This window comes from Vanellus vanellus, assembly GCF_965231255.1.
Source record: "Vanellus vanellus genome assembly, chromosome: 1".
Taxonomy (NCBI): Eukaryota; Metazoa; Chordata; class Aves; order Charadriiformes; family Charadriidae; genus Vanellus; species Vanellus vanellus.
Genome location: NC_138905.1, coordinates 95,306,849 through 95,332,522, shown reverse-complemented (window position 1 = coordinate 95,332,522; position 25,674 = coordinate 95,306,849). Strand labels below are relative to the sequence as shown.

General features: G+C 43.2%; 1 protein-coding gene across 1 annotated transcript; it reads right to left on the bottom strand.

The window, feature by feature from the left end:
- TTF2 (transcription termination factor 2) lies at positions 1 to 24,757 on the bottom strand (the record flags this gene model as incomplete). Its single annotated transcript, XM_082487052.1, has 23 exons — positions 1 to 406; positions 1,233 to 1,307; positions 2,355 to 2,437; positions 3,998 to 4,151; positions 5,247 to 5,305; positions 5,889 to 6,059; positions 6,850 to 6,989; positions 7,319 to 7,401; positions 8,188 to 8,279; positions 9,679 to 9,832; positions 10,695 to 10,885; positions 11,755 to 11,860; positions 12,501 to 12,651; positions 13,595 to 13,708; positions 14,020 to 14,101; positions 15,641 to 15,795; positions 16,011 to 16,202; positions 19,613 to 19,739; positions 20,651 to 21,619; positions 22,091 to 22,157; positions 23,404 to 23,540; positions 24,376 to 24,572; positions 24,730 to 24,757. The coding sequence occupies 23 exons, from the start codon at positions 24,755 to 24,757 to the stop codon at positions 262 to 264; spliced, it is 3,672 nt and encodes a 1,223-aa protein (XP_082343178.1). The 3' UTR covers positions 1 to 261.
- Positions 24,758 to 25,674: the final 917 nt, after the last annotated feature.

Genomic DNA, 25,674 nt, shown 5'->3' with positions numbered 1-25,674 from the left:
CAAATGTTTGTTTTTAATATTTACTCAAAAGTCTTCTAAAACAATAGCTTAATTTATGACTTTATTAACCTTTGACACTTGATCTAATTTTAGTATTAAAACAAATTCCTGAAGTTGATAACATCTCTTCCTGGAACAGTTACAAATGTGTAATTATTTGTTCAAAATAAATAACCACCTTAAAACAGTAGTCCTTTGTTGAAGTAGGCACAGTTACTTGTAGGTATGAAATCACTTTCTGTTGTGTATTGTAAAGGATAATCAGATACTGAAGAGAGTTTTGAGGTCAGCCAGAGTGAGCTTATTGAAGGTCTCCCCTCTGCCTGACAGCACCTGCTGGGCAAGAACCTTCTTCCTTGTCTGGAGTTGTATGATCTTTTCTTCTACTGTTCCTTCACAGACAAACCTAAAAAAAAACAACCCAAAAACCAAAAGGCACATCATCTCAACTGCTAGGAAAAAGTGTCAGCATTGGAAATGTACTGGGGAAGTGCCGATACAAAGACTTGTCTCACTTAAAAATTAACAGCCTATTATATGACTGACAAAATACACATGTACACAGAAAACAGCTGCTCACATATCCCGATATTATAATATTTCAAATAAAAGTCTGATGCACTTTAGGCCTCAATGTTGGTCATCTGAAGCAGTAGTAATTCTGTGACAAAATCCTGTAATGATTGTTTGATAACTGATGGCACCTATTATACTAAAAGCATCATATGCAAAATACTATTTTAGATTCCAGTTTCTTTGAATTTGCTGTGCATTTGCAATAACTAAGCTAGCCTTTTAGTACTTACAATTACAAATGCTTTTTCTAAAAGCCAACTTTGCTGCTTATTAGAAGTGCTCTATGTTTATGTTAGTGATATTAGAAAGGTCCAGGTTTAAGGAGCACGGTGAAAAATCTCCACTCAATAAGAGAAGAGAAATGGTTTGGCGCCTGAATCGTTCTCAGGAATGAACAGGACCATTCCCACTAAACCACAGGTTGAAAAACAATAAACTACTGCTAGCTATCAGGACAGCAACAGGCAGGCAAGTCTCACATAGAAACGTTTGCATGTGATTTCTATCTCTGTGCCCAAACCCCAATCCCACCGTCAGACCTTGTGCCTAGTTTGAAGTAAAGAAACAAGCCTCAAAACAAGGCCTTGTCTCACCAACTAAAGCCAGACAGTACATAAGCAGCAACAGCCTCATTTACTGCTACAGAAAATCCTGACCTGTGTATCACAACATCCTTCTGCTGCCCTACTCGGTAAATGCGGTCACATGCCTGGTCCTCAAGAGCAGGATTCCTGCAAGGTGGGGGAAGAAAAAAAAAAAAACCAAAAACAAAGCTTAAGGGCTTATGTTCAGGAATAATTGAAATATCAAAGCCTCTGTGCTTGCCTCATTTGCCTGCCCCCAGAGCATCCAGTTTTCTTCCTCTGTAGAACTAAAACCGCTCCCAGGTTACTTTAAGTTTACTGTAATTCCCCTTCGCCCTTGGTAGAAGTATGCTACAACATGCTACACACAAAGTCAGCTGTATGAATTAGATCACTGTTCCATATAGCCCCGTATTTCTGGCCAATAGTGAGTACTCAGGGAAAGCTGAGTAGCTGGTAAGGAAAGACGACAGTGAAGCAGGAAGGCAAACTCCATTGAAAGAGGCCTGAACTCAAGAATATTTACATAAGAAATGGTTCTATTTGAAAATGGTTACAGGGAATACTTGTTGCCGTAACTTCCATATTGTAGAAGCATCTCCTTAATGCTGCTACTCAGCAGCTGGTTTTGTACTGAAGCCCGTTAGTTTGCCTTCTAAGTTCCCATGAGCAACATTTAGTTAAAAAAAAAAATAAAAAAAATGATTCAGACTTTGATGAGAGACAATGTAAATATTAGGAGCTCATATGCACTATTTTCATAGTCCTGTAAAAACCCAAGTTACACTAGCTATGCCCAATTACTACACTCATCACTTTGTTTCAAGACAAGTTCCCTGTAGGCGTTACTGTCCCATCTTCATTACTGTAAGAAATTAAGCCAGGGACTGCCAAGCCCCCAGTATCCTTTTGTGATACAGACTGCATACTTGCTTCTTTAGATTGCTGTTATTCTCCTCTATTTCCCCTCCCCCCCCCCCAGAATTGTATTTCATGGCAGTGAGCACTGGATTGACAAATCAGAGTGTCCTGGAATAAGGCCACAGTAAAACCACTTTTCCACAACTAATCACTAACCCTTACTCTCAGCTAAACACTTCCCTCCTAACCCAGTTGCATTAGAAATCACAATACATGTGGCAACCAGCGTGCTCTACATACATCCTCTGAGATGGAACTTTTATTTCTCTTTACCAGTGCATATCAAGGAGAAAGAGGTGGTTTCCTCCAGTTAAGTTCAGGCCAATGCCTCCAGCCAGCAATGAGATCAATAATACCTTCAAAGACCAAAAGAGAGTTACATTAAGGAGCCTGTTTCCAGAAAATTAATGCTCCATATACTCCACATACTAATTTGCACCAAAGGATCTGTTTATCATGTTTATATTGCGTGTGTATATTTATTATGTATTTGGGAGCTTACCAGATGCTAGTTGATGAGTCACAGAAGCCTGGATGTGGAAGTTATGGCTCAGAGAGGCCAGCCTACCATTCCATATGTATTACCCTGATACATTTTTACAGACTAGAGAAAGGACTGAGAAGTTCAGCCTCTCTCTGTGTCCCACTCATATGACCAGCCTCTCTGATGACAGCCTGTTGCCAACAATGCGACCAATCAGCATCAACTCTGAATTAACAATACTGATTACTTAAACACAGGCAACCGGACCGAAATGGCCTGCCACTCCTTTCACTTTGTTTCCACATAACCTAGTATTTAGAAAAAGATGAGTAGCTGGGGAGGAATGGGGATATAGCAGATGGTCAATTTACAGAAGATTTCTTGTACAGCAGGAAAAGAACTCAGTTAAGGTCAGAGACACTTGCTATATATATTTACAACTCAATTTCATGGTATGGTACCTTAAAACCCTGATCTTGTTTAAGGGGTCAGCTATTCATATAGCTGGCAGAAATATTTCTTTGTTTAACTTCAAAGCTAGAAGGAGAAATGTGTTTTGTAGATAGCAACTTGTTCAAGAAAACCGGGATGAAAACAAGCTAAGGCACCACATTCTCCCCTTCCAGTCACAGATCCATCCTCAGAGGAGACAGCCTGTCTTGCCTCAATGAGAGGAATCTCAGTGTTCAGATGGAAATGTAATCACTATGAACAATTAGTTCGGATTCAGATGTCTTTAGTCACCTGGCAAACTTCCACCCCTGGGCCAAAATTTCAGACTAGAAGTCTGACTAGTTCATCAGTATTTAAACACCACCGCCCTCAACAACTCAGAAGTGAAAGAAGTCACCTTATTTTGGACGTGTGTGAAACCATGACTTCTCTCACCCCAATCCCAATCTTCCTATCTTTATACCAGGGTGAGATATGCTGTCATTAATTTTAGCCTCATTCACAGATTCAACTGTTGCCCTCTCTTCTCAAAAAGATTAGTCTAGCAAAAAGCAGCAGATGTGTTGGAAAACAGCAATAGTCTTTCAGATTCTTTGGCAAGCAGGTGATATACAGAAAGAAACACCTTCCAATGTAGAGGCATGAACGGGAAACAACCAATCTACTGAGTAGGGCTAATTGGCCCCCATCTTCCACATTACTCTCTGTGGCAAAAACATCTTTGAACACACCAAAGATTTGGACAACCTTTGAACTAGCTTTGGAGTCAGATGATCTCAGTACAGGTGGTTAACTTCAAAAGGATCTTTTTAGCAGCTGCTCCTGCGCATTATAAGATGTAAATTTGTTTTTACAGCTTCCTCTTTCCCTGTTGATCTTGGTCCAAATGAAAGTGGTACCAGTAAATGGAACCACGAAGTCAGCTATCACAGGTACTCATAGCAGTGCTAGTAACTGTTTCCCTGCCTTGACTGCATACCTGAGGCCCTTTGGGATTGTTATTGAACTCCTCTACCACATCCATTCTCTCTTTAGGATTGACAGAGCCATCCACTGTTGCATACTTCAGTCCTAGTCGCTGGAGGTGCACAGCCACAACTTTTAACATACTTGTCCACTGAGAGACAACAACACTGGAGAGAGAGAAAAGGGAGTTTAGAACAAGTTCTGTGTGTACTGTTAACAGTTTGGTTACTGCAGTGTTTCACCCAAGAGGAAACAATGATTCAGGCACTCTTCCCCACTGCAAACTGAACCACTCCCACTTGCAGAAGGCTAATACCCAATAAACTTCAGACAAATTAAGTCTCTAACTTTCACCTCTACTTTTGGATTTTACATTGCCACCTACCAATCACAATTCTGAGCTTTCTTTGCAAAATGAATCAATAGCAACACCAAACTTGGATTTCCCTGGACCTCTCACTCCCCAGACTTTTTGGATTAAACAGTTTGGCAGGCATTAATTTGTTTGACAGCTTTTTGGTAGGGAACAAAAGTAATGTTGGTGTTCCCATTCTTATGGTGGGAAAGCCTTTTGGAAAAGACTTCGGAAAAAAGCTTTCTACATGTGGTGCAACTCTGGAGTTGCCCAAGAATAGGGCTTCCCCTTCCAACCCACCCCCAACATAACAAAGGTATAACTATTTTGCAGCCACACACTCGTAACTGTATTCACTGTATTCATTGTAACTGTAAACAATGCATTCTACATTGTTTAATAAAAACAAGCAGAAAACTCGGTAACACTGCAGTCTGATGCAGAGCAAAGACAGACAGAACTTGGACAGTGAGAGCTGCAGGACTTAAGTGTTGCTAAGTCCTCTAATTTATGCATTACTTTATCTCAAACAGGTTCAGTTTTAATGACTACTTTATTCCCCCACTGTTTTTGGGTGGTGGCACGTGTTGCAGAGCTGAGGGCAAATAATTCTCAGCACAACCAAATTATTCCCAATTCTGTTTTGAAGACGAGTCCTCCTGGGCCTCAAGGCCTGAGCTTACTCACATGTTCCCTTATGTTTACACTTACCTACATCTTAAACTACCCTCTTTTGTCTTGGATTATTTTTTTTTCCCCTCAAAATCTGCTTTCAACTACTGCAGTACTGCCAATATTTTATCATTCCAGGAGTTTTGTATTCAATTGTTTTAAACCATTTCTGCTGCTGTCAAGAGACATGCTTCTCTCAACCACTATGACTAAAGAAAAGGAAATGTTTACTAGCCTTTTCTGAGACTCCGAGTGACTCTGAATAGTTTTCAGTTCAGCCAAGAGGTGAGCTATCTGCAGGAAAAAAACAAAGTTAGTCTGCTTGCTGTCATAACCCAGCTCATGTTTGGCTATTCTTCATTAAAAGAGGAAGTGATCAAAATAATTCTTCAACTGGAAGTTCTTCTGTGCTCTGACTTTCAAGATATTTTAATAGTCATTAGTAAGAACACTCCCACCGTGGAAAAAAGGGTTAAAAAATCAAAATCATACAAGCATTTTTTATAGATTCCAACCTTCCTGTGAGAAGTGATTACCACCTCTGTTCTTGCTGCCATCCTATTTTTTCTAGCTCTTCACAAGCACCATGCTCTCACACGCATGCTTTTCTAAACCTTCTGTGAATCCAGTGCTCAAGATTTTTCACTGACAGATTTTCAACAGTCACATTCTCACAGCTTTATTGCCATCTTGATAAGTTGGAGCATTCCCAGAAGGTGTTCAGCAGACTATCAATCTACTCACCTGATTTCATCTAAATTGCCAACTTAGCCTGATCTGCAGTTGCCAAAGTGTCACAATTCATTAACAATTTAAGAGGCAAAGTGCTGAAATACTAGCTTCTCAAGGAAAAATAAGAAAGCCACAACCACAATACCTTGGTGCTTTCCCTGGTGATTTCAAAGATAGCTGTTTTAAAAGCTGTGCCATTGAGGCAGACTGTTGACTTAGAATCAGCAGTCTGGAGCTCAGATAGGGTCAAAGCACTAAGTTGTTCCTCAATTGAGAGAGAAAGGCCTTCACTGCTCAAGCTAACTTGGTCCAGAGCCTGTGGGAAAGAAAGGAATACAATAAGGGATCACAGTCAAGCCGGCAGTCAAATTCTGCGTACACAGTCTGCGCAATGTCTGCTGAGGACAGAGGGTTTGAAGAAAGCTATGCAATATGAAGAAAGAACAATTAAGAAACACTACTGTGTCAGACCAACAGTCCTTTTGGCCCGTTATTCGGCCCCCAGAAGGGGCAGCATAGGGAAAGCATGTCAGCTCAGCCATTTGCTGTGGTTCACTCTCCTCAGATTCCCCCTCCCACAGCATTTAACAATTGCAGGATTAAAGATGTCAGAAGATAAATCCCTGCCTGTTCCCTTAGTATCTGGACTTATTCTACAGCTGCTTTATATGACAGAGCAAAGAACTTCTGAAAGATTAGTCTACTTCATGCAAGGCAACTTCAGTCAAGGCACTTATAGATGTCTCCAACACACAAGCCTTTGAAACAGGCTACACTTGTGGACTTGCGCACTTTTCAAGACCAGGTTAAGATCAAGATGACTTCTTTACCATTAAAATTTTGTTTCTTTTCTTTTTTTTTTTTTTATCTGAATAAAGGTATTTCCAGAGACACAGCTGCACGCATAGGTCATGCTGGGAACTCTTCAGTAGGAAGTATTCCCCATGTAAAACCTCTTGGGTCGTAAAACACAGTCCTAGAAATGGCTCAGTTCATACACCCCTAGCCAAGAAATGCAAGGGTGTTACAAAGTCGGTTAACTTACACAAACACTTAAAAAAAATCCTCACAAAAAACCACACACCACTACAATACAATACAATTACCACTTTCAGTAAGGAGAGATGGCAGCAGCACTGACGGAGCCTCAAGAGCATGGACAAGACATGGACAGTACTTGAGACCTGGGAGGCACTTTGGGAGCCTGCTGGAAATTCCTTTTGACTGACCACAAACTCTTGTGCAACTGCCAAGGAAGGAAGAGAAAACATCAAGAGCTTTTGGAAGCATTTCCAAGCACTGCCCAGCCACCTCCAGCAAGACAGCAATTAGATCTCCGTTTCAGAAAGAAGTTTTAGACCCAGGGAATTTAAGAGATTTGCCCAGAGCCACAACAGCAAGAACAGACTTTTGGAATACTATGGTACGATTCTTTGTAACATCAGGGGAGCAGCAAAACATTTTCCAAATAATTTCTTAAGTCCTGATCCCACGTGGCTAGGTCTGTTCCTCCTCCTTAATTGTGCACTTAAGAGTCACTTCCCCAAATGTTTTCAGGGGAGGGTGTGTTCGAACCTCTCTCAAATGGGTTATCACCAGCATACTCTCTGCTTTCATTTTTCTGCTCTTGTCTCTTTAGGTAGGATTGTAGTGTTGACCTGGAAAAACAAGACAAAGACTGTGGGATTTACAGCTGGAAAAAAGGCAAGAGGGAACCAAGCTTAACAAGCAAGCTGATGACACATTAAGGTAAGGAAGGTTGGATTAATCATTTAATCACAGAATGATCACAAAAAAAACCCACCCCAGTTTTGTTTAACTTGAATATAATCAAACCCAAGATCCATTTTGGAAAACACAAAAGGAAGTAAGTCTGCTTACTGGAATACTTTGAGTACAATAGGAACCAGGGCCCAATGGATAACATTCTTCATAACAAAAGAACATCTTTAAATGTTTATTTAAAGGAAGGAAGACTCTTTACAGCAACACTGTTGAAAGAAACCCTATTAGAACACAAAGTGATGCTGGCTTGCATTACAGTCATCTGGAGAGGCTACCAGAATTTCTGATTGTGCAAGTATCACAGGGCAAAGAAGATAATTATCTCCTTTACAGGTGCTGGCACATCACCATTTAAGAACTACTGTTGCAATTCCAAGACTTTGGAGTCTTGAAATCAATTAGATTAAGGGAAAGACTAGAATATGAAGCTCATAAAAGGTATGAACATATGGGAGGAAAAAAAAAAAAAAAGCACTATTTTCAGGTATTACCAGAACAAGCAATATATTTTCAAACATGCTTGACAGGGAGTCAGACAGGGAAAAAATTAACAGGAATTTGTCCAAAAGCTCTTCTCATTTTAAGTGGAGTTCTCTTTCTGATTTTTCACACCAGTAAGAAACAACCACAAAATACCCTATCCCTTCACACATTCATACCTGGATCTTGCAAAGAGCACATTGTACACAGACTGCTCCTCTGCTGAAAGTTTTAATTGATGCAACTGTGTGCTACGCTGAGGCAGAGATACCTGAAGTAAAAGCACACAGGATCAGATGTATGTAGCGCAAGTCTTACACAGCATCACAAACACCAGCGTTCCAAGATTTTACAGTGTTCTAAGTCTCAGAAGACAGCTGTTTGTTTCTTCGTTGAAGTTATTCATAAATGCAATTATGACACAATATAGATACGCACAGAACTCCAAGTAGCCTGGCTAACACTCAAGATTATGATCTTTATTCCAAATCATCCAACAACAAAAGACATGAGCAACTAAGCACTGATTTCCACATAGCTACCACAGAGGGATTAATTTATTACATTATAAAAGTAACTTCTAGGTTCCTCATTCAGAATCAGACAGTACGCCAAAACTACACCTTTTAATGGCTTAGACACACCAACGATCTAATACTCAGCATAACAGACTGTAAAGAGTAATGCAGAAAGCCAATGCCCCAGCATGCACCAGATCCATTTGACATGCAGCAGCTTTCATTCTTAGAGATCTAGGCTAGCTCAGAAACCTAGATTAACTTTCCGCTAAGTGGGCATCTACTTGCAATTACAGAATCACGGAGTTTCAGAGTTGGAAGGGACCTCTAGAGATCCTCTAGTCCAACTCCCCTGCTAAAGCAGGATTGCCCAGAGCACATTACTCAGGACTGCATCCAGGCGGGTCTTGAAAATCTCCAGGGAAGGGGACTCCACAACCTCCCTGGGCAGCCTGTTCCAGTGCTCTGTCACCCTCACCGTAAAGAAGTTTTTCCGCGTATTTGAACGGAACATCCTGTGTTCCAGCTTGTGCCCATTGCCCCTCGTCCTGTCACTTGGAACCAATGAAAAGAGCCTGGCTCCATCCTCCTTCAACCCACCCTTTAGATACTTGTACGCCATAATAAGGTCTCCCCTCAGCCTTCTCTTCTCCAGGCTAAAGAGTCCCAGCTCTCTCAGCCTTTCCTCATAAGGGAGATGCTCCAAGCCCTTAATCATCTTAGTTGCCCTTCACTGGACTCGCTCCAGCAGTTCCCTGTCCCTCTTGAACTGGGGAGCCCAAAACTGGACACAGTATTCCAGTTGTGGCCTCACCAGTGCAGAGTAGAGGGGGAGAATGACCTCCTTCGACCTACTGGCCACACTCTTCCCTATGCAGCCCAGGATTCCATTGGCCTTTTTGGCAACAAGGGCACATTGCTTAATGTATTCTCCTCCACATGTGATTTATAACTGAAAGGTTTCATTGTTCTTTATATTTCTGCTTTCTGGATAAGCAAAGCATCACACAGGCACTCGACTCCTCTTGCTCAAGAGACTGCAGCAGACAGGAAGCCCCACCCATCAACAAGCTCATGCATGTAAAGAACTGACTGGCTGCTGCAAGGAAAGCAATGGAATGATTGTCTAGTTGTGGAGGGTGAAGTTCTTACCAAGGGCTTGCCAGTTGAATCCAGCTGGTCCTTAGTTCTCCGTAATAAGAGGCTCCTGGTTAAGAGACTCAGCCTCTCTCTTCCTTTTTTTGTGTTGTTATCTACTTGGTACTTCCACACCTTGTACTCATCAAAAGGAGAGCAACGTAGAAACCTACAACATGTGGGAAGGAGACTTCATACCGAGGAAAGAAAAGTTCTTCAAGTTACTCCTGAATAACAAGACCCAAATTCCTTGCTGTCCAAAACAAATCAGTTTAGCCACAACTGCTAGGAGCAGTAAAAGACTTCCAGTGTAACGATGCTGGTAACTGGTTTGTTCCAAAGTCTTACCATCTAGTGATGAAAGCAGCTTTCTGGTTCTGTGCCCATCACTTCCTCTTTGCTCATTATGTCTCGAGCATCACCAGCAAATGAAGGGCATCGAGAAGCACAGGCACTCACCAAAAAGCATATTTGTTATTTCAAACTCCTGTACTTCTTAATTGAAAATTAATTTCAATTATCCAAAATTCATTTCAACTGTAAGTTGTTGCTGTCTCCCTTCATAAACTTTTTCTTCTCAGTGATGAGAAGCACAGAGCTTAACCTTTTTATCATTTGTTTAGAGAAGCCAAAGTTTTCACCCTTTCCTTCAATGCCCTTGTAGCACAACACTCTTCAATAAGGTCCTCCCAGGCTGCCCTGGTAGGAACAAGGATTATCGCACAAGACTTCCGTTCATTAAAATTGGTTTTGTGGATATTCATCTTAGAGACATAGGAGATCTGAATTAATTTCCCCTTTGTCCTCTATGAAAGCAGAATAAATTCACACAACGGTAGAGGCATGGTCAGCCTTGTGCAATGCCTCAGCCACAGCCTTTGCAATCCAGCGCCTAAAGTGTTAATACAACAAGTCTCACTAAACCACATATCTTAGAAATCTCTCAAACTTAGAAACGACTTCAGCACTTCGTTAGCAAAGAACTACTGGAATTGGAGTCCTGTCCGTGTGTTCACGTGTAGCCAGCTTACCTCAGGAGAGAGTACATGTCTAGTAAGTTGTTCTGTATTGGCGTCCCGGTGACAGCCCATCTGGCGTTGGCTCTCAGTTTGCACACAGCTATAGAGGTTTGAACCTTTGGGTTCTTAATGCTGTGAGCTTCATCCAATATAACTCGAGCCCAAGCTACCCTGAGCAGAGGGGAACAGGGAGATGGCCCACTCTGAAAGAAAAAGCAGACTATTTATAACCCAGCGCAATAACCTTGCTAGGCTCTCTAAAGAGCCATAAGCAAACATATTTTTCCAGCAAGAAGCATTTTCCTGAAACTAGTCAGCAGTAATCTGAGCTCTTACTGTCGTGTAAGAGGTGGTCTCAAAAAAATCATCTCTCCAAAGCTTCCATGAAAGTTTATAACCAAAGAATATAACGTTTGTCTGTTCTTGATGACAATTTCTAATCTTTTGTTGTTTTTCTTGCTTTTAACACTTTATAGCTTCTTCCTTCCCAAGTGACGTTCCATAACCATAAATTTTTGCTAGACTGGGACGAAGCAACACATATAATTATTCTATTGGGGCATATCCTGTTCTTTTAAATGGAGGATCTCTCTACAGTTTTATAAGGTGCCACCTTGAAGTTTCAAGAAATTCAAAGGCCTTTTTGCTTTAAGAACAAGATCTAGAATGCAACAGGTTTCTGGTAGTTTAAAGAGATATTGGTGCTTCAGCAAAGAACACCAACAGGAGATTCTAGTGTTCCTTCACAGTCTCACCTCAAAAGAAGGAGTATGAGATTCATGACTGCGCTCTTAAAATTACTTTTAAAGACATTTCAACTATATTCAGTGTAGTGTATTCTATATTACTACAGAACAGATTTCTTGAAGATTTTTCCCTGTTCTCTTTCTGCATTGCACAGTGCTCTCTCATCACTTCATTTTTATTGGGCAAACTCAGCAGGGGACTTCTGGAAAAAAGTATTCAACCTGCTGCTCACTGGAGCATAAAGTGCTCCTTGAAACGATAATGGTTTGCAACATCTCAGAACAAAACGTTGGTGCAATCCTCTATCAACAATATGGCTTCTCACCCCCACATCATGGTCCTTAGCAGGGACCTCCCCCTCTTCTTTGCTTGTGGGAACCTCCTTGGAGAGAATGCTGTAGGTTGTGACAACAACATCATATTCAGAAAGCCTGCATAAAAGGAAAGTAGTAATCAGGAGCAAGAACAAATAAGGAATGCATTCTGCAAGGCACACAAAATGCTTGCCCGAGGTTTAAGAACACAGTTCTAAAAGAGCTGAAACACAGTTTTACAGAAAACTGAGCTTCATAGCAATCAAACAGGAAGGGCACATTGTAAGTATGACACAGCAAGCTCAAGAAGACAGTAAAAGTCAGTGGTATAGAACACATACCACGTGAGATGAACACCACTTAGAACCCGACACCTAGGCATACTGGTCAGCATGGCCTAAAGCGGTGTAAAGAATTTTCTGATCTGCACATACAGCTGGAAAAAAAACAACCACCACAAAGAACAAACACGGAAGAAACTGCCACTGAGAATCTCTGCAAGCAAGAGATGTTTCAGAGAATCTACACCTTTTTTGTTAACAGGAACAGCAACAGCCTGCACAGAACCACTCAGTATGGGTGCAGGCCATAAGTTTTTGCTATATATACCTTGACAACAGTCATCAACCAGCCTGACCTTCTGGATCCTCCATATTTCAGGTTCTTCCATCATTCTACAGCCACTGAATGTCAACTCTGATATACACAATCCCTTGCATTTTACTTTTCTTGGTCATATTTATGGTTTAGCACTTACACCACTGCATGTTTATCTCGGTTTGGCCCATGGTACAAATAGACCCTCAGTTTGCCACAGGCCACGCGTCTGTCAATCTCTTTCTTCCAGTGATGGATCAAGGATGCTGGACAAATGATTAAAGTGCTGTGGGAAGGGATAACAGTGGAATCTGCAGAAAAATATCGCAGATAAGTTTCAATGTCTTCACATTAGACTACAACAAAGACAGAAGTTTTGGAAAGTCACAACAATTAAGATCGGTCCACTTTTCCTGTGAGAACAGTTTGTGAAGCAGACATCTCTACACTGCATTCCTGGGGACTGTTAGTTCTGAGTGGAAAACTCTACTTCAACACTAATGCATCGCTTCCTGTCCACTCAGTTATGCTATATATCTGTGCACTTCCTTTGGATAACCTGACAGGTTAGAATTCAGGAACTAACCCTGATCTTTCCTGAGAATACAATACCAAATAAATACTTCTTTTCTAGTCTAGAAGACTGAAACGTTACCATTTTGAACCACACAGTAAAAACAAACACACAGTCAGTAAAATTGGCAAGACAGGAAAAAGTAGTCCAACTAATTCCATAAGGATGGAGACAGTAACAGACTGTGGATGCAGAACAATACTCTTGAAAAACTCTAATGTCCCTTATCTCTATGGACAAGATAAAAGTAATCTTATGGGGGAAAAAAAAAAAAGAAAAAAAAAAAAATCAGTCACAGGGAGGCGAGTAGTAACTAATTTAAGTCCTTATGCTATGAAAACTATGCATATGTTCAAAAAAACTACGAGACTTTTTTCAAAACAGCATAAGCTGGCTTTAACTGGTTCAGGAAAGTAATCAATAAAAAAAAGTAACCCCCAAAACAATATAAAGGAATAAGCTGGGAAATCCTACACATTTGATGGAAGAACAAATGACACTGATCAAGAGCAAGGCCTTGCAAGGGAGTGCAGTAAACATTAAGCCCAACAGAATTTTCCTACAGAAGGGAAGTGAGCACAGATAAAGTCTGTTGTTTGTTTACAAGTCATTAACCTTTAGGCATTTCAAATGGTTCTGCATCATAATGTATGTACTGTATGATGGAAACAATTCTGTACCATTTTTGGATAGCCATATTTCTAAGTTCTCCTTTCTTTTCTCTGTCTTCAGCTGCTTCTGGGCCAGAATAAGAGCAATCATCGTTAGAGTCTTCCCCAAGCCCATGTCATCCGCTGGAAAAAGACACACAGAAGTTGTGATGACGTGCAGAAATGAGTTCTCCTAGCTCAGATCTATACTGAGGTAAATACTGCAACAGAAATTGCCCTGGGGAACCCTGGAAATAAAAATACACATACAACCATTTCCCAGGTATGATTTCGTAATGGGTTAGTAACTCTAATTGGTCAAAGGACACAGAAAAACAAGCCCCTGCAACATGCCTTCAAAATAACTAGTTACTGGGCTCAGACTAAGTTATATGCCGAAGTGTTGCTGCCATGTATCTGCCCCCCAAAATTCACTTTCCTGTTCTGTTGCTTACCTAGAATTCCTCCACACGGCCTCTGACTCTCTCTCCAGCATAGCCATGCGAGCGCCTGTTTTTGGTGTAACAGCAGTGGAACCTGAGAGCGTGAGACAGAGGATTTGAAGGAAACACCTTGCAAGGTTCAGACACTTCTGCTTCCCCTATCAAATTATCCAGTTGAACTATCCTACTACAATCTTACCAAGAGGATTTTGCCTACCTGTTCTTTTCCCACATGGACAAGGATACCAAGATAAGCACCTCCTGCAGACAGGAGGTCAGCAGTACCATAGATCAGTCTTGCTAATGCTTTAAGCACAAACCAAACTGGCATCTCACAGTGCTCTGAGGGCATGCCAAAGGTGGCTTGTCCAGATGAAAAATCCACCCAAGCCTACCTGGCTTACAACAGGCATCACTGTTAAGGAGTGGGGTTGAGAAGAATTCCTTTCTCACCAAGTCTAAGACCCCTACAGACTCTTAAAATCATTGTGTTTAAACCCAGCTGGCAACTAGGACCATGCAGCTGTTCACTCACTCCCTCCATCCTGGCCCCAGTAGGGTAGGGAGAAGAGGGAGAAAAAGGAAGAAAAAAGAAACCCTTGTGGGTGGAGATTATGACAGTTTAAGAGAACCGTAATGGAAAGGAAAAATAATAATTATAATAATATGGTAATAATAATGGTAAAAGAATATACAAAATAAAGTGATGCAACACAAATTGCTCTCACCACCAGTGATCAATTGCCCATTCCATCCCAAGCAGTAATCGTGGATCCCTGCTCCCCAGCCAGCCCCCATTTATATACTCTATGCTCCCTCTCAGCTTCTATGGGAAGCTGAAAAACTCCTTGACTTACTGTAAACATTACTTAGCAACAACTAAATCAATATGTGTTATCAACATTACTCTCATACTAAATGTGAAACACAGCAGCTACTAGGAAGAAAGTTAACTATCCCAACTGAAACCAGGACAGGAAGAGGGACTACATACTATCATCATAAGACACTAAATGCCTTTTCCCAGAACTGAAAAGGTCTCAAGAGGATCTGACAAATGACACAACATATATACATCAAGGCACCATCTTGTAGAGGCGTAAGCCTTCCAATATCTTACACATAACCTCAACTATGGGTTCCGCACCACCTGATAAAAAGCTGCTGTTTGGCAGATCAGGATGGACTGCTCCAGAGTCCATCAGGTTGCATGAACTCAATGACCTGCAACGCTTTTAAAGGACTATTTCTTATAGCTCACTGGGGAGACCTGACCGGGAGAAAAGAACAGTAAGAAAGTTCTGTTTGTTCCTCACTAGAGACCTGCTCTGCTCTGCCAGTCAAGTACAAATGGTTGTGGGTTGGTTACTTTGTCTGAGGCACTACTACTTCATTCAAGCGCTAAGTATTCTGAAGGCACCACAACAAGAGGGTAGAACATCAGTATTGGCAATCTGAAGCAACTCTCATGGATGGAAAGTAATTAGAGTGTCTCCTTCCAGCAGGATGAAAATTATGACAGATGTGAAAGGACAGGACGCTCTAGGGTATCACATAGATGTTACACTTCATTAAGCAGGTAACAATACCTCTGAGTTCATCAGCACAACATCCTCCACCTTTGCAAACTCACCTTCAATTCAGAGGGATCTTCAGCTACTGTCTCCTCTGTTGGACAGGATTCTAGAGATTTGTGAAGATGGTTAATAGCCTCACTTGTGGCACTGTGTACAGCTCTGATTCGGTTTTCCGTCATTCTTCCTCCATATAGATTCTGCACAGAGTTCACTGAAAAGACACAGTATTATGCATGAGATGTGGTTACAAGGCTAACTTCCCCAAGCAGATCTTTCATCTCGGAGATTGATCTCAGTGGCTACAGATGCTTGGGGGGCAGTATGCAGCTCACAGTAACAAAAGACATCCACAAGTTGCAGGATTATTTCTGAAAGTCCTCACCAGTGTTCTCTTTAATGAAAAAAAAAAAGTCTTTCTATACTTACTTCCAAAACTGTGTCCATAATATTCACTGGAACCCAAAGTAGCAGAAGCAGAGGGGTGACAGCGTGAGCCTGAAGTGGTCCTTGCTGTAGGATCCTGGAGCGGTAGTGGTGTTATCAGCTTTGTACCACCTGGTCTTCCAAAGGGGTTAGGCAAAGATTCCTCAGGGTAGCTGCTGCTTGTGCTATCTTCCCCTTAAGAAGAAAGCAATTGCAGGTTGAAAAGTTTGCACAATGGACCCCAGAGCCTCGTGTTACAGTCCAGAGAAGGGCCTTCATTTTGCCCAATAGTCTGCTCACAAAGTATTATTAAGTGGTCACATGGATTTAACAGCAGGGCAGCAGGTTACCATATTGCCCGAGTTGCTGCAACTACTAACACAGAATCATGGAATGGTTTAGGTCGGAAGCGACCTTGAAGATCATCTAGTTCCAACCCCCCTGCCATGGGCAGGGACACCTCCCACTAGACCAGGTTACTCAAAGACCCATCCAGCCTGGCCTTAAACACGTCCAGGGGTGGGGCACCTACAATTCTCTGGGCAATCTGTTCCAGTGCCTTACCACCCTCAGAGTGAAAAATTTCTTCCCGATACCTAATTTAAATCTACCCTCTTCCAGTTTGAAGCCATTACCCCTTGTCCTATCACTACATACCATTGTAAAAAGTCCCTCTCCAGCTTTCCTATAGGCCCCCTTTAAGTACTGAAAGGCTGCTATAAGGTGTTCCCAGAGCCTTCTCTTCTCCAGGCTGAATAACCCCAACTCTCTCAGCCTGTCCTCATAGGAGAGGTGCTCCAGCCCTCTGATCATCTTTGTGGCGCTCCTTTGGACTTGCTCCAACAGGTCCATGTCCTTCTTATGTTGGGGACTCCAAAGCTGGAGGCAGTACTCCAGGTGGGGTCTCACAAGAGTAGAGTAAAGGGGTAGAATCATCCCCCTCAACCTGCTGGACACGTTTCTTTTGATGCAGCCCAGGATGTGGTTGGCTTTCTGGTCTGTGAGCGCACATGAGGTTTGCACGAGCCCACCACTCAAGCCTGTCCAGGTCCTGCTGAATGGCATTGCTTCCCTCCAGCACATCAACCGCAACACACAGCTTGGTGTCATCGGCAAACTTGCTGAGGGTGCACTCAATCCCAACATCCATGCCGCCAACAAAGATGTTAAATAGTACCAGTCCCAGTACTGACCCCTGAGGAACGCTGCTCGTCACTGGTTTCCACTTGGATATCAAGCTGTTTACTGCAATCCTTTGAGTGCGGCCATCCAGCCAGTTCCTTATCCACCGAGTGGTCACCCATCAAATTCATGTGTCTCCAGTTTAGAGACAAGGATGTCGTGTGGGACAGTGTCAAACATTCAGGTAGATGTAAAAGACGACTTGTAAACTCCCCAAAACAAAGACTGAGAGAAGCAGCCTGAGGAGAGATAAGGAGGGGGGGGGGAGGCCCTCTGAGCCTCACTGAGGAATGTCTCTAACACTCACAAGTACCTTGAAATATAGCTATAGTTGTGGGGTGGATAATAGAAGGTTTTCTTGTTGCTCCTGATGTCTGTAGCCAGATTTAATTCTATCTGGGCTTTAGCTTACCTAACCTGATCCCTGGCTGCTCAAACAGTTTCTCTGTATGCCTCCCAGGCCACCTGTCCTAGCTTCCACCCTCCGTAGGCCTCCTTTCTGCTTTTGAGTGTGTCCAGGAGCTCCTTGTTCATCCATGCAGGTCTCCTGGCTTTTTTGCCCAACTTCTTCGTTGGGATACATCACTCCTGAGCTTGGAGTAGGTCATCCTTGAATACTAATCAGCTCTCTTGGGCCCTTCTCTCCCCAGTGCTTTATCCCATGCAACCCTACCAAGCAGGTCTCTCAACAGCCCAAAGTCTGCTCTCCTGAAGTCCAGGGTAGTGAGCTTGCTGCGCACCCTCCTTGCTGCTGTAAGGATCCTGAATGCTACCATTTTATGATCACTGCAGCCAAGGCTACCCTTGAGCTTGACATTCCCCACTAGACCTTCCTTGTTAGTAATGACAAGGTCCAGCATAGCTCCTCTCCTTGTTGGCTCCTCTACCACTTCGAGAAGGAAGTTGTTACCAACGCATTCCAAGAACTTCCTGGATTGCCTGTGCCCCGCTGCATTGTCCCTCCAACAGCTATCAGGGTGGTTGAAGTCCCCCATGAGGACCAGGGCCTGTGAACACGATGCCGCCCCTATCTGTCCCATCATCCTGGTCAGATGGCCTGTAGCAGACCCCCACTGTAATGTCACCTGCCCCTGCATTCCCTTTAATCCTGACCCATAAGCTCTCGGTCAGCTCTTTATCCATCCCCAGGTGGAGCTCCATGCACTCCAGTTGTTCATTGACACAGAGGGCAACACCCCCTCCTCGTCTCCCCTGCCTGTTTTTCCTAAAGAGCCTGTATCCCTCCATTGCAATACTCCAGTCATAGGAGCCATCCCACCACTTCCTGATGATGCCAATGAGATCATAGCCCTGAAGGTGTGCGTACAACTCTAACTCCTCTTGTTTGTTCCCCATGCTACATGCATTTGCATAGAGGCACTTAAGCTGGATCCCTGTTGAAGCTGACTTAATGGCTGGAGCGGCTGTAAATCCTTCACGCTGCTCTCCAGGTGGCATTCCTTTGAGGTGTTTTATCAGTGTTTCCCCGCATGCATGCTCTTAGCCCGCTCCTACATGACAGGCAATGCAGTTCAGCTCAAGCCTCAACGTGTGGTTTATACCAACACAGTGAACTTTGCAACTGTGATCAAATTAGTGAGATGCAAGGTCAATTCTGCACAATGCTCCCAGAGGATTTACTCCTCTTAAAGACATCTTTCTTGTTTTGGTCACAAAAACTATGAAAACATCCAAGAACAAATGGGCCAAGAACTCGGGAGCTTTTCTTTCCTTCCTGGATCGGTCTGTCTTACTTAAAAGCAGATATGGTATGAGGCATTGGGACTGCTTGTTGTGTGGTGGCCTGTGAGTTACTGCTTCCTTGCTAGAGATCTTCAGTTTCCAGAGCTGTCAAACTGAATCTTTTTGTCAACACAATTGATGTTATGATCACAAAGTAACTCTCCTGTTGAGGTGATCATACAGGTAACTCAATAAAATGCCTCTCTTCCACAGGTGATTAAGACTAGTTAATGGAATTAGGAAGTCACTTTACAGGACTGGCACACCGGAAGCTGCTTGTCTTGTATCTGGTAACTGAAACATTCAGACGCAGCAGCCAAGACACGCATAAGCAGCATGGTTGCCTACTGCAGCAAAGAGGCAGTTAACACTTCATTGGCAAGTTCTCAGAGAGACAACTGCCTCAATCACATAGCCAAACTTGGAAAGAGAACTAACCCTAGGTCCTAACCACGGAAGGAAACTCTCTTGCGAAGCCACCACACTCCAGAGGAAACATTTGAGTTGTTCCATTCATCCTCTCCCGGACACACACTTTGCAACTAATGCTTTTCACCTTCAGTGAATCTCAACAAACATGCCATATTTAAGTTTGTGCTATTTTTCCTCAACATTGGCAACTATAGTAAGAAAAACTGTTTTGCAAAGTTCTGGGGAAAAAAAAAATAAATCAGTTGTACCTTTTTCAGTAGTATCTGCTGTTGAAATGTTAAGAGCACTGAGCGCAGCTTCCAAATCCTGTACTTGCTTTAATAACCTTTCCCCTTTATCTGGCAGCACCTGAGTGTTCACTGTAGCCAAGGTACTCTGCAAAACAAACAAAAAAAAATATCCAAAACATGAGTATGCTCACCAAGCTCTCTGCCAACAGAGAACAATCAGATTAGAAGTTTAAAATTACTAATCTTATGCCATAGTCATTTCTATTTTGATACTCTTCTACAATCTCCAAATGCATTTAAGTGCCAGTCAGTGTGATTAAATAGTCTTTCAGCAGAAAATAGAGACTAACCATTAGTGTACTTCAGAAGCAATGGAATGACGCGGGGCCTCGCCCTTGTTAGGAAATGGGATGAGCAGGTAATCAAGCGACTTGGGATAATCATAACATCTCTTAAAGCATTCAACATTTCAACCTACTTTCACATTTCTTTCTATACTAGCAGGAACAACAGTTCCAACTGTTTATTTCGAGGTTCTGTTCTGAGCTTTAGGCAAACAGGAGTTTTTGTAATAAAAACTATGGAACATAGTTATTGGCAATTATCTAAAAAAGCAAACAGATGGGTAGTTTATTTCATCTTAGTGTGAGCTTCCATGGCTACATCACTCTTACTTTACAAGGCCAAGAGAGACCACCAGAAACAGCCACGTTCTTTAAAAAGGTTAAGCTGGCTGTGCACTGTTCCATTTACACAAATTATTTTCTGGGTAAGGGACAGACACAACCTCAGGCAGGTCAAAACTGAGCACCCACAGGTGCAGAAGGTTGTATTACCTTAGGGGTCATTACCTTATATGTGATTTGAAACAGCCTGCGTCCAGGCTGAATTCCCTCCCTTGCCCCATCTTCCTAAGCCATTTAAATACTTTGAGTTTCTGCTGTGAAGGGATACCGTATTCTGATGCCCATCACAAGTAAAGGGAGTCACCTTGAACACAGAACCAGAAAAAAAAAAAAAAGAAAAAAAAAAAGGGTAATAGGTTCAATAAATTACCTTTTTCTGCTTCAGCTGGACTACAAGATGGTTGTAAAGAGCCTTAGGGTCCTGGGCTCCTTCCACATGATGCAATGCTGCAGCTCCTGGCAAAGATTTCCCCTGCATACCCTTTTCTGATTTTCCTGAAGGAATCTCTCTTGACTGCAAACCCTCAGCTGATTTCTCAGGTTTACTCTCACCCGAGGAGGAGAAAACAAATCCTACTTCATTAGCATCACTGTCAGAGACTTCATCAGCAGGCTGTCTCAACCCTGGCCTAATCTGTGTCTCGGGCAGCGCAGCCTCTGCTCCTTCTTCCTTCAGGGCAGCATGTTGCAAAGCCGATTGTGATACTGCTGGGGAAATCGCATCTTCTTTAGACATCAGTTTCATTTCTCCCTTCTTCTGACCAGTGTATACTTTCTCCCTGGTTTCTTTATCCCCACAGCTTTTTAAGCTTTTCTTTCCAAGCTGCTCCTCCTCTGGAGGCTTGGCACTTGTACTTTGCTTTCCACGACTTAGTGGAAAGAGCTTTGATGTCCCACCTGGCTCTTTCTCCACACACTCAGAAGATTTCTTGGACTCCCTGCCACTGCCACCATATTTGTCTTCCTCCCAAAAGGTGTTTTTCTCTTTCGAAGTCTCAGAAAGACCAAGTTTAGATGTGCTTTCCTTAAGTTCTGGACCACTCCTACTTCCTGTGGACTGCTTCTTTTTTGTTTTCAGCCCTTCTAGAGGTTCTTTCTCTATAGAGGAATCAGAGGTTGATTTCTTTTCTTTATGTGACACCAGCATGCTCTCTTTCTCTGCTTTTACTCCTTTTGCTTTACTTTCCTCTCCATTTCCTTCCTTAATTTGTTTCCAGGATGATGGTCCACAATTCTTGTCTATCACCTTGAACGGATTTCTTTGGCCACTGGGATTGAAGAGAGGTGTTGTGTTGGGCTGAGATTCTAAGGCTTTTGACGCTTTGGTAGCTTTTGGATCCTGCAATATGTACAAGTGAGTAAGTGCTAACGTACAAATTATTAAAACCTGCTAACTATACACACAACCTGATCATCTCAAGCAAGACTTCATTCTCTACAAACACCTTTCCTATAATTTTAACAGGATCAGGATAAACATTTTAGAAGGAAAACAAAACAAAACAAAATTGCTTTTCTGCTTCCTTTGCAATTCACATGGTTTTGGGGGATCAAGCCCAAAGAGCATCACCCTCAAGGAAAGAGGACAGCCGGAGATCAAACCCAAGTTTCTGTTAAGACTGGAGAACAGTGATTACTTCACACAATTTAGGAGTAAGAGAAGTCTCATCTGGAGAACAGCAGGCTGATACATTTTCAGCTAGAAAATACAAAATCTCCCACTATGTAATCTCACAGGTAATTACAGTATACAGAACGAAAAGTCTTAATGGAATAAGATGATACTGTAATACAAATGAAACATTCATACCTGCCATGGGATGTTTCCACACCATTTCTTCCCATTCAACTTACTTTTAAGGCATCGGTAAAACAACCTACCAAAGAATAAAACAAGATTTGAACTGCAGGAGCCAGTAACGGAACTCTAAGCTGTCCCGGTTTCAGCTGAGATAGCAATCACTAGAAAGAAAATCAACTCTGTGTTTTCAGATGTGTATGAAAGGAATATCAATAATGCATATTGTTTTAGTTGTTGCTAGGTGATGTATACTAGTCAAGGACTTTTTTCAGCTTTCCATAGAAGTTGAGGAGAAGCCTAGGCAAAACAATGGAATGGCCAATAGAATATTCTATACCACAGATATCATGCTCAGTATATAAATGGGGATAGGCCAGGGGAGGGGAATCTGCGATCTCTGCTCGGGTTGGTCTGGGCAACCAATTCACCAGGCGGTGAGAATGACCTGTGTCTTGGTTGTTTTTTTTGTGTTTTTTTTTTTTTACCATTATTGTTATTTACTTTTCCCATTATTGTTCCATTAAACTATCTTTATCTCAATCCACAAGGTGGGTTGTTTTTTTTTTCCCCTTTTGCCCTCCTTTTCTCCCTCTGGGTGAAGAGGTGAGAGCAAGAGGCTGCATGGTCCCAGTTGCTGACTGGGGTTAAACCACAACATAAGCATTCTTTAAAAAGCACTTTGCACAAAATCCATCATAGACAAGTTCTCTTGATCTGTGCTTTACATCCAGCCTTCTGCAGAGCAAAAGGGCATGAACATTGGCAACAAAGCTTTTTACAAAAGCATTGTTTTCTAGATAAAAATTCCTAGGGTTTTGGGTCATTTGGTTTTTTAATTTTAGCAATAAAAAAGTAACTGCTCAGGCAAAAATACTGTCTATATTCAGGGCTTCAGAAGTGTCCTATGATTTCAAGGTGTAAGGAAACAGCTATTATTTTAGTTAAACTACACAGGCCACTTCACCTTTAAAGCACCTCAAGAACAGAAAAACTTTGGATATGATCTTTTTTTAAACTTTAAGCCAAGCATGACTGCTGCAAGAACTGTATCAGCATTAAAATTGGTGAATGTGATGCAGCTGTCATGAGTCTTGGATGAACACAACCACAGAGCCTTGTTCAATTCTGTTAAAAAAACCCATCTGATCACTTAGGTTTATAGCACTGAATATAATTACTAATAAAAATAGCAAACATTTTAAAATATGGTAAGGCTGGAAAAGCCTCTACAACTCTAGGATGAAACTGCAAGTCAGCCGCCATCAAACAATTCCAAGTGTTCAAACCTGTAAAAGCCTTTGTTTCCACCTTGAGGAACTTACTGGTATTCATCTGTGCCCTGCTGAACCAGGACCTGCAGCTCCACCATGCATCCCTCATGGATCAAGCAGTGAGAAGCAGGAACACTGAAAAGAGGAAAGGAAAAGAAGAATAAAGGGAACAGCAATGGCAAAAACAATTACTTGGGACAAAACAGAATCGTAAAAAAGTTATAGTTGGAAGGGACCTTAAAGATCATCTAGTTCCAACCTTCCATTTGAGGTTGTTCAGAGACCCATCCAACCTGGCCTTGAACACCTCTAGGGATGGGGCATCTACAACTTCCCTGGGCAACCCGTTTCAGTTTCTCACCACCCTCACAGTAAAGAATTTCTTCCTTATATTTAACCCAAATCTATCCTCCCTCAGTTTAAAACTGTTACCCCTTGTCTTATCCCTACATTCCCTGATAAAGAGCCCCTCTCCAGCTTTCCTATAGGCCCCCTTTAAGAACTGGAAGGCCGCTATAAGGTCTCCCCAGAGCCTCCTCTTCTCAAGGCTGAACAACCCCAGTTCTCTCAGCCTGTCTTCATAGGAGAGGTGCTTCAGCCCTCTCATCATCTTCGCGTCCCTCCTCTGGACTCACTCCAACAGGTCCATGTCCTTCCTATGTTGAGGACTCCAGAGCTGGACGCAGTACTGCAGGTAGGCTCTCACGAGAGCAGAGGGGCAGAATCACCTCCCTCGACCTGCTGGCCACGCTTCTTTTGATGCGGCCCAGGATACGGTTGGCTTTGCGGGCTGTGAGCGCACATTGCCTACTCCTGTTGACCTTCTCATCAACCAACACCCCCAGGTCCTTCTCCTCAGGGCTGCTCTCCAGCCACTCCCCACCCAGCCTGTATTTGTGCTCGGGATTACCCCGACCCGGGTGTAGGACCTTGCACTCGGCCTTGTTGAACTGCATGAGGTTAATTTTTTAATACTTAGCAAGTCTTCTTGAAGACTACGTGACTAAGAAAACAAAAGTTTACGACTGCTGACATAGCACTGAATTTCCCTGAGAAGAGCCGCACAGCGGGGTGGAGGCCCCTTCCCCCGCCCCGGCCCTGCACCCACGGCGCCGGCAGGACGAAGCCGCAGGCCGCCGGGCCCTGCGCTCCGCACACGTAGAAGCTCTTCCCCTTGTTAGGCCCATCGCGGACGCCCGTCTTCAGGAAGCAGAGGGACCCTGCAGGGCGGAGAAGAGGGGAACCGGTCAGAGCGGGAGCGGGAGCAGGAGACCAGACCAGACCCGACCCGACCCGACCCGACCCCACCCCCCCACCCCCCCACCCCACCCGACACACACGCCCTCCCCGGGGCGCCCCCTCCCCGCCGCCCCTCACCGTGCTGGGCGCACGGCACTGCCTCCATCGCCGGCCGGAAACCGCCACCCTCAGCCCTGAAATCAGCTAATCCCACCCAGTGCCTGCGGATTGTCCAATGGGAGCGGGGCGACGGCGGAGCCAATCGCCGCTGCGCTGGGAACTCACTGTTTCCCCGCCCTCCTCCGCTCCCCCCCCCCGCAGCCATTGGCGGGAGCACGACGGGGCTGGGCAGGGCGCGGCATCCTTCGGGGGCGTGGTCATGGACGAGAGGGCGTGGCCTCCACCAGGGCCCCACCTCCGACGGCAGCGGTACGGGCTTGCCCGGTTCCCCCGGTTCCCGTTGTCACAGGGCCCTGCCCCGTGGTCACTACCGTGACCGGCCCGGTGGGGACAGACCAGTCGTTCAGCCGGGATGCCTGCCTGTACTCGGGAAACGGCTCCCGGTGCCACTGCTGCTGGCTTCATCCATTAAGCTCGATATATTTGTAAAATATTTAAAAAATAATTTTAAGTTGAAATAACATGAAATAACAGGAATATAAACAAACACCATGGACCATTAGAAGCTGGAAATAGTTTGATGGTTTTTTTTTTCTTTTGTATTTAAGATGGGGAATACAGTTTTACAAAATGGGTGCATTTCTTAATTACTGTTTTTGTTAATGACAATTCAAGTGAGATAACGACTCTGGTAATAACAGACTTGTGGAAAGGTTATAATGTGTGTACAAAAACATTAACAACATTTACACTAAATAACAAGATTAGTGAAATTAACACTGACAGCCAATTTCAGTCGCGGTGTAAACTGATGCAACTCCACGGACCTGCCCGAAGGCTGAACTGGGCTCAGTACCTGCCTGAAAAACGTGCTTTTTACACAATACTAACAATTCTGCGCTCTCACACGTGCCTGGGAATTTCTTCCTCCTAAACATACATCATTTTGGCCTACCACCGACT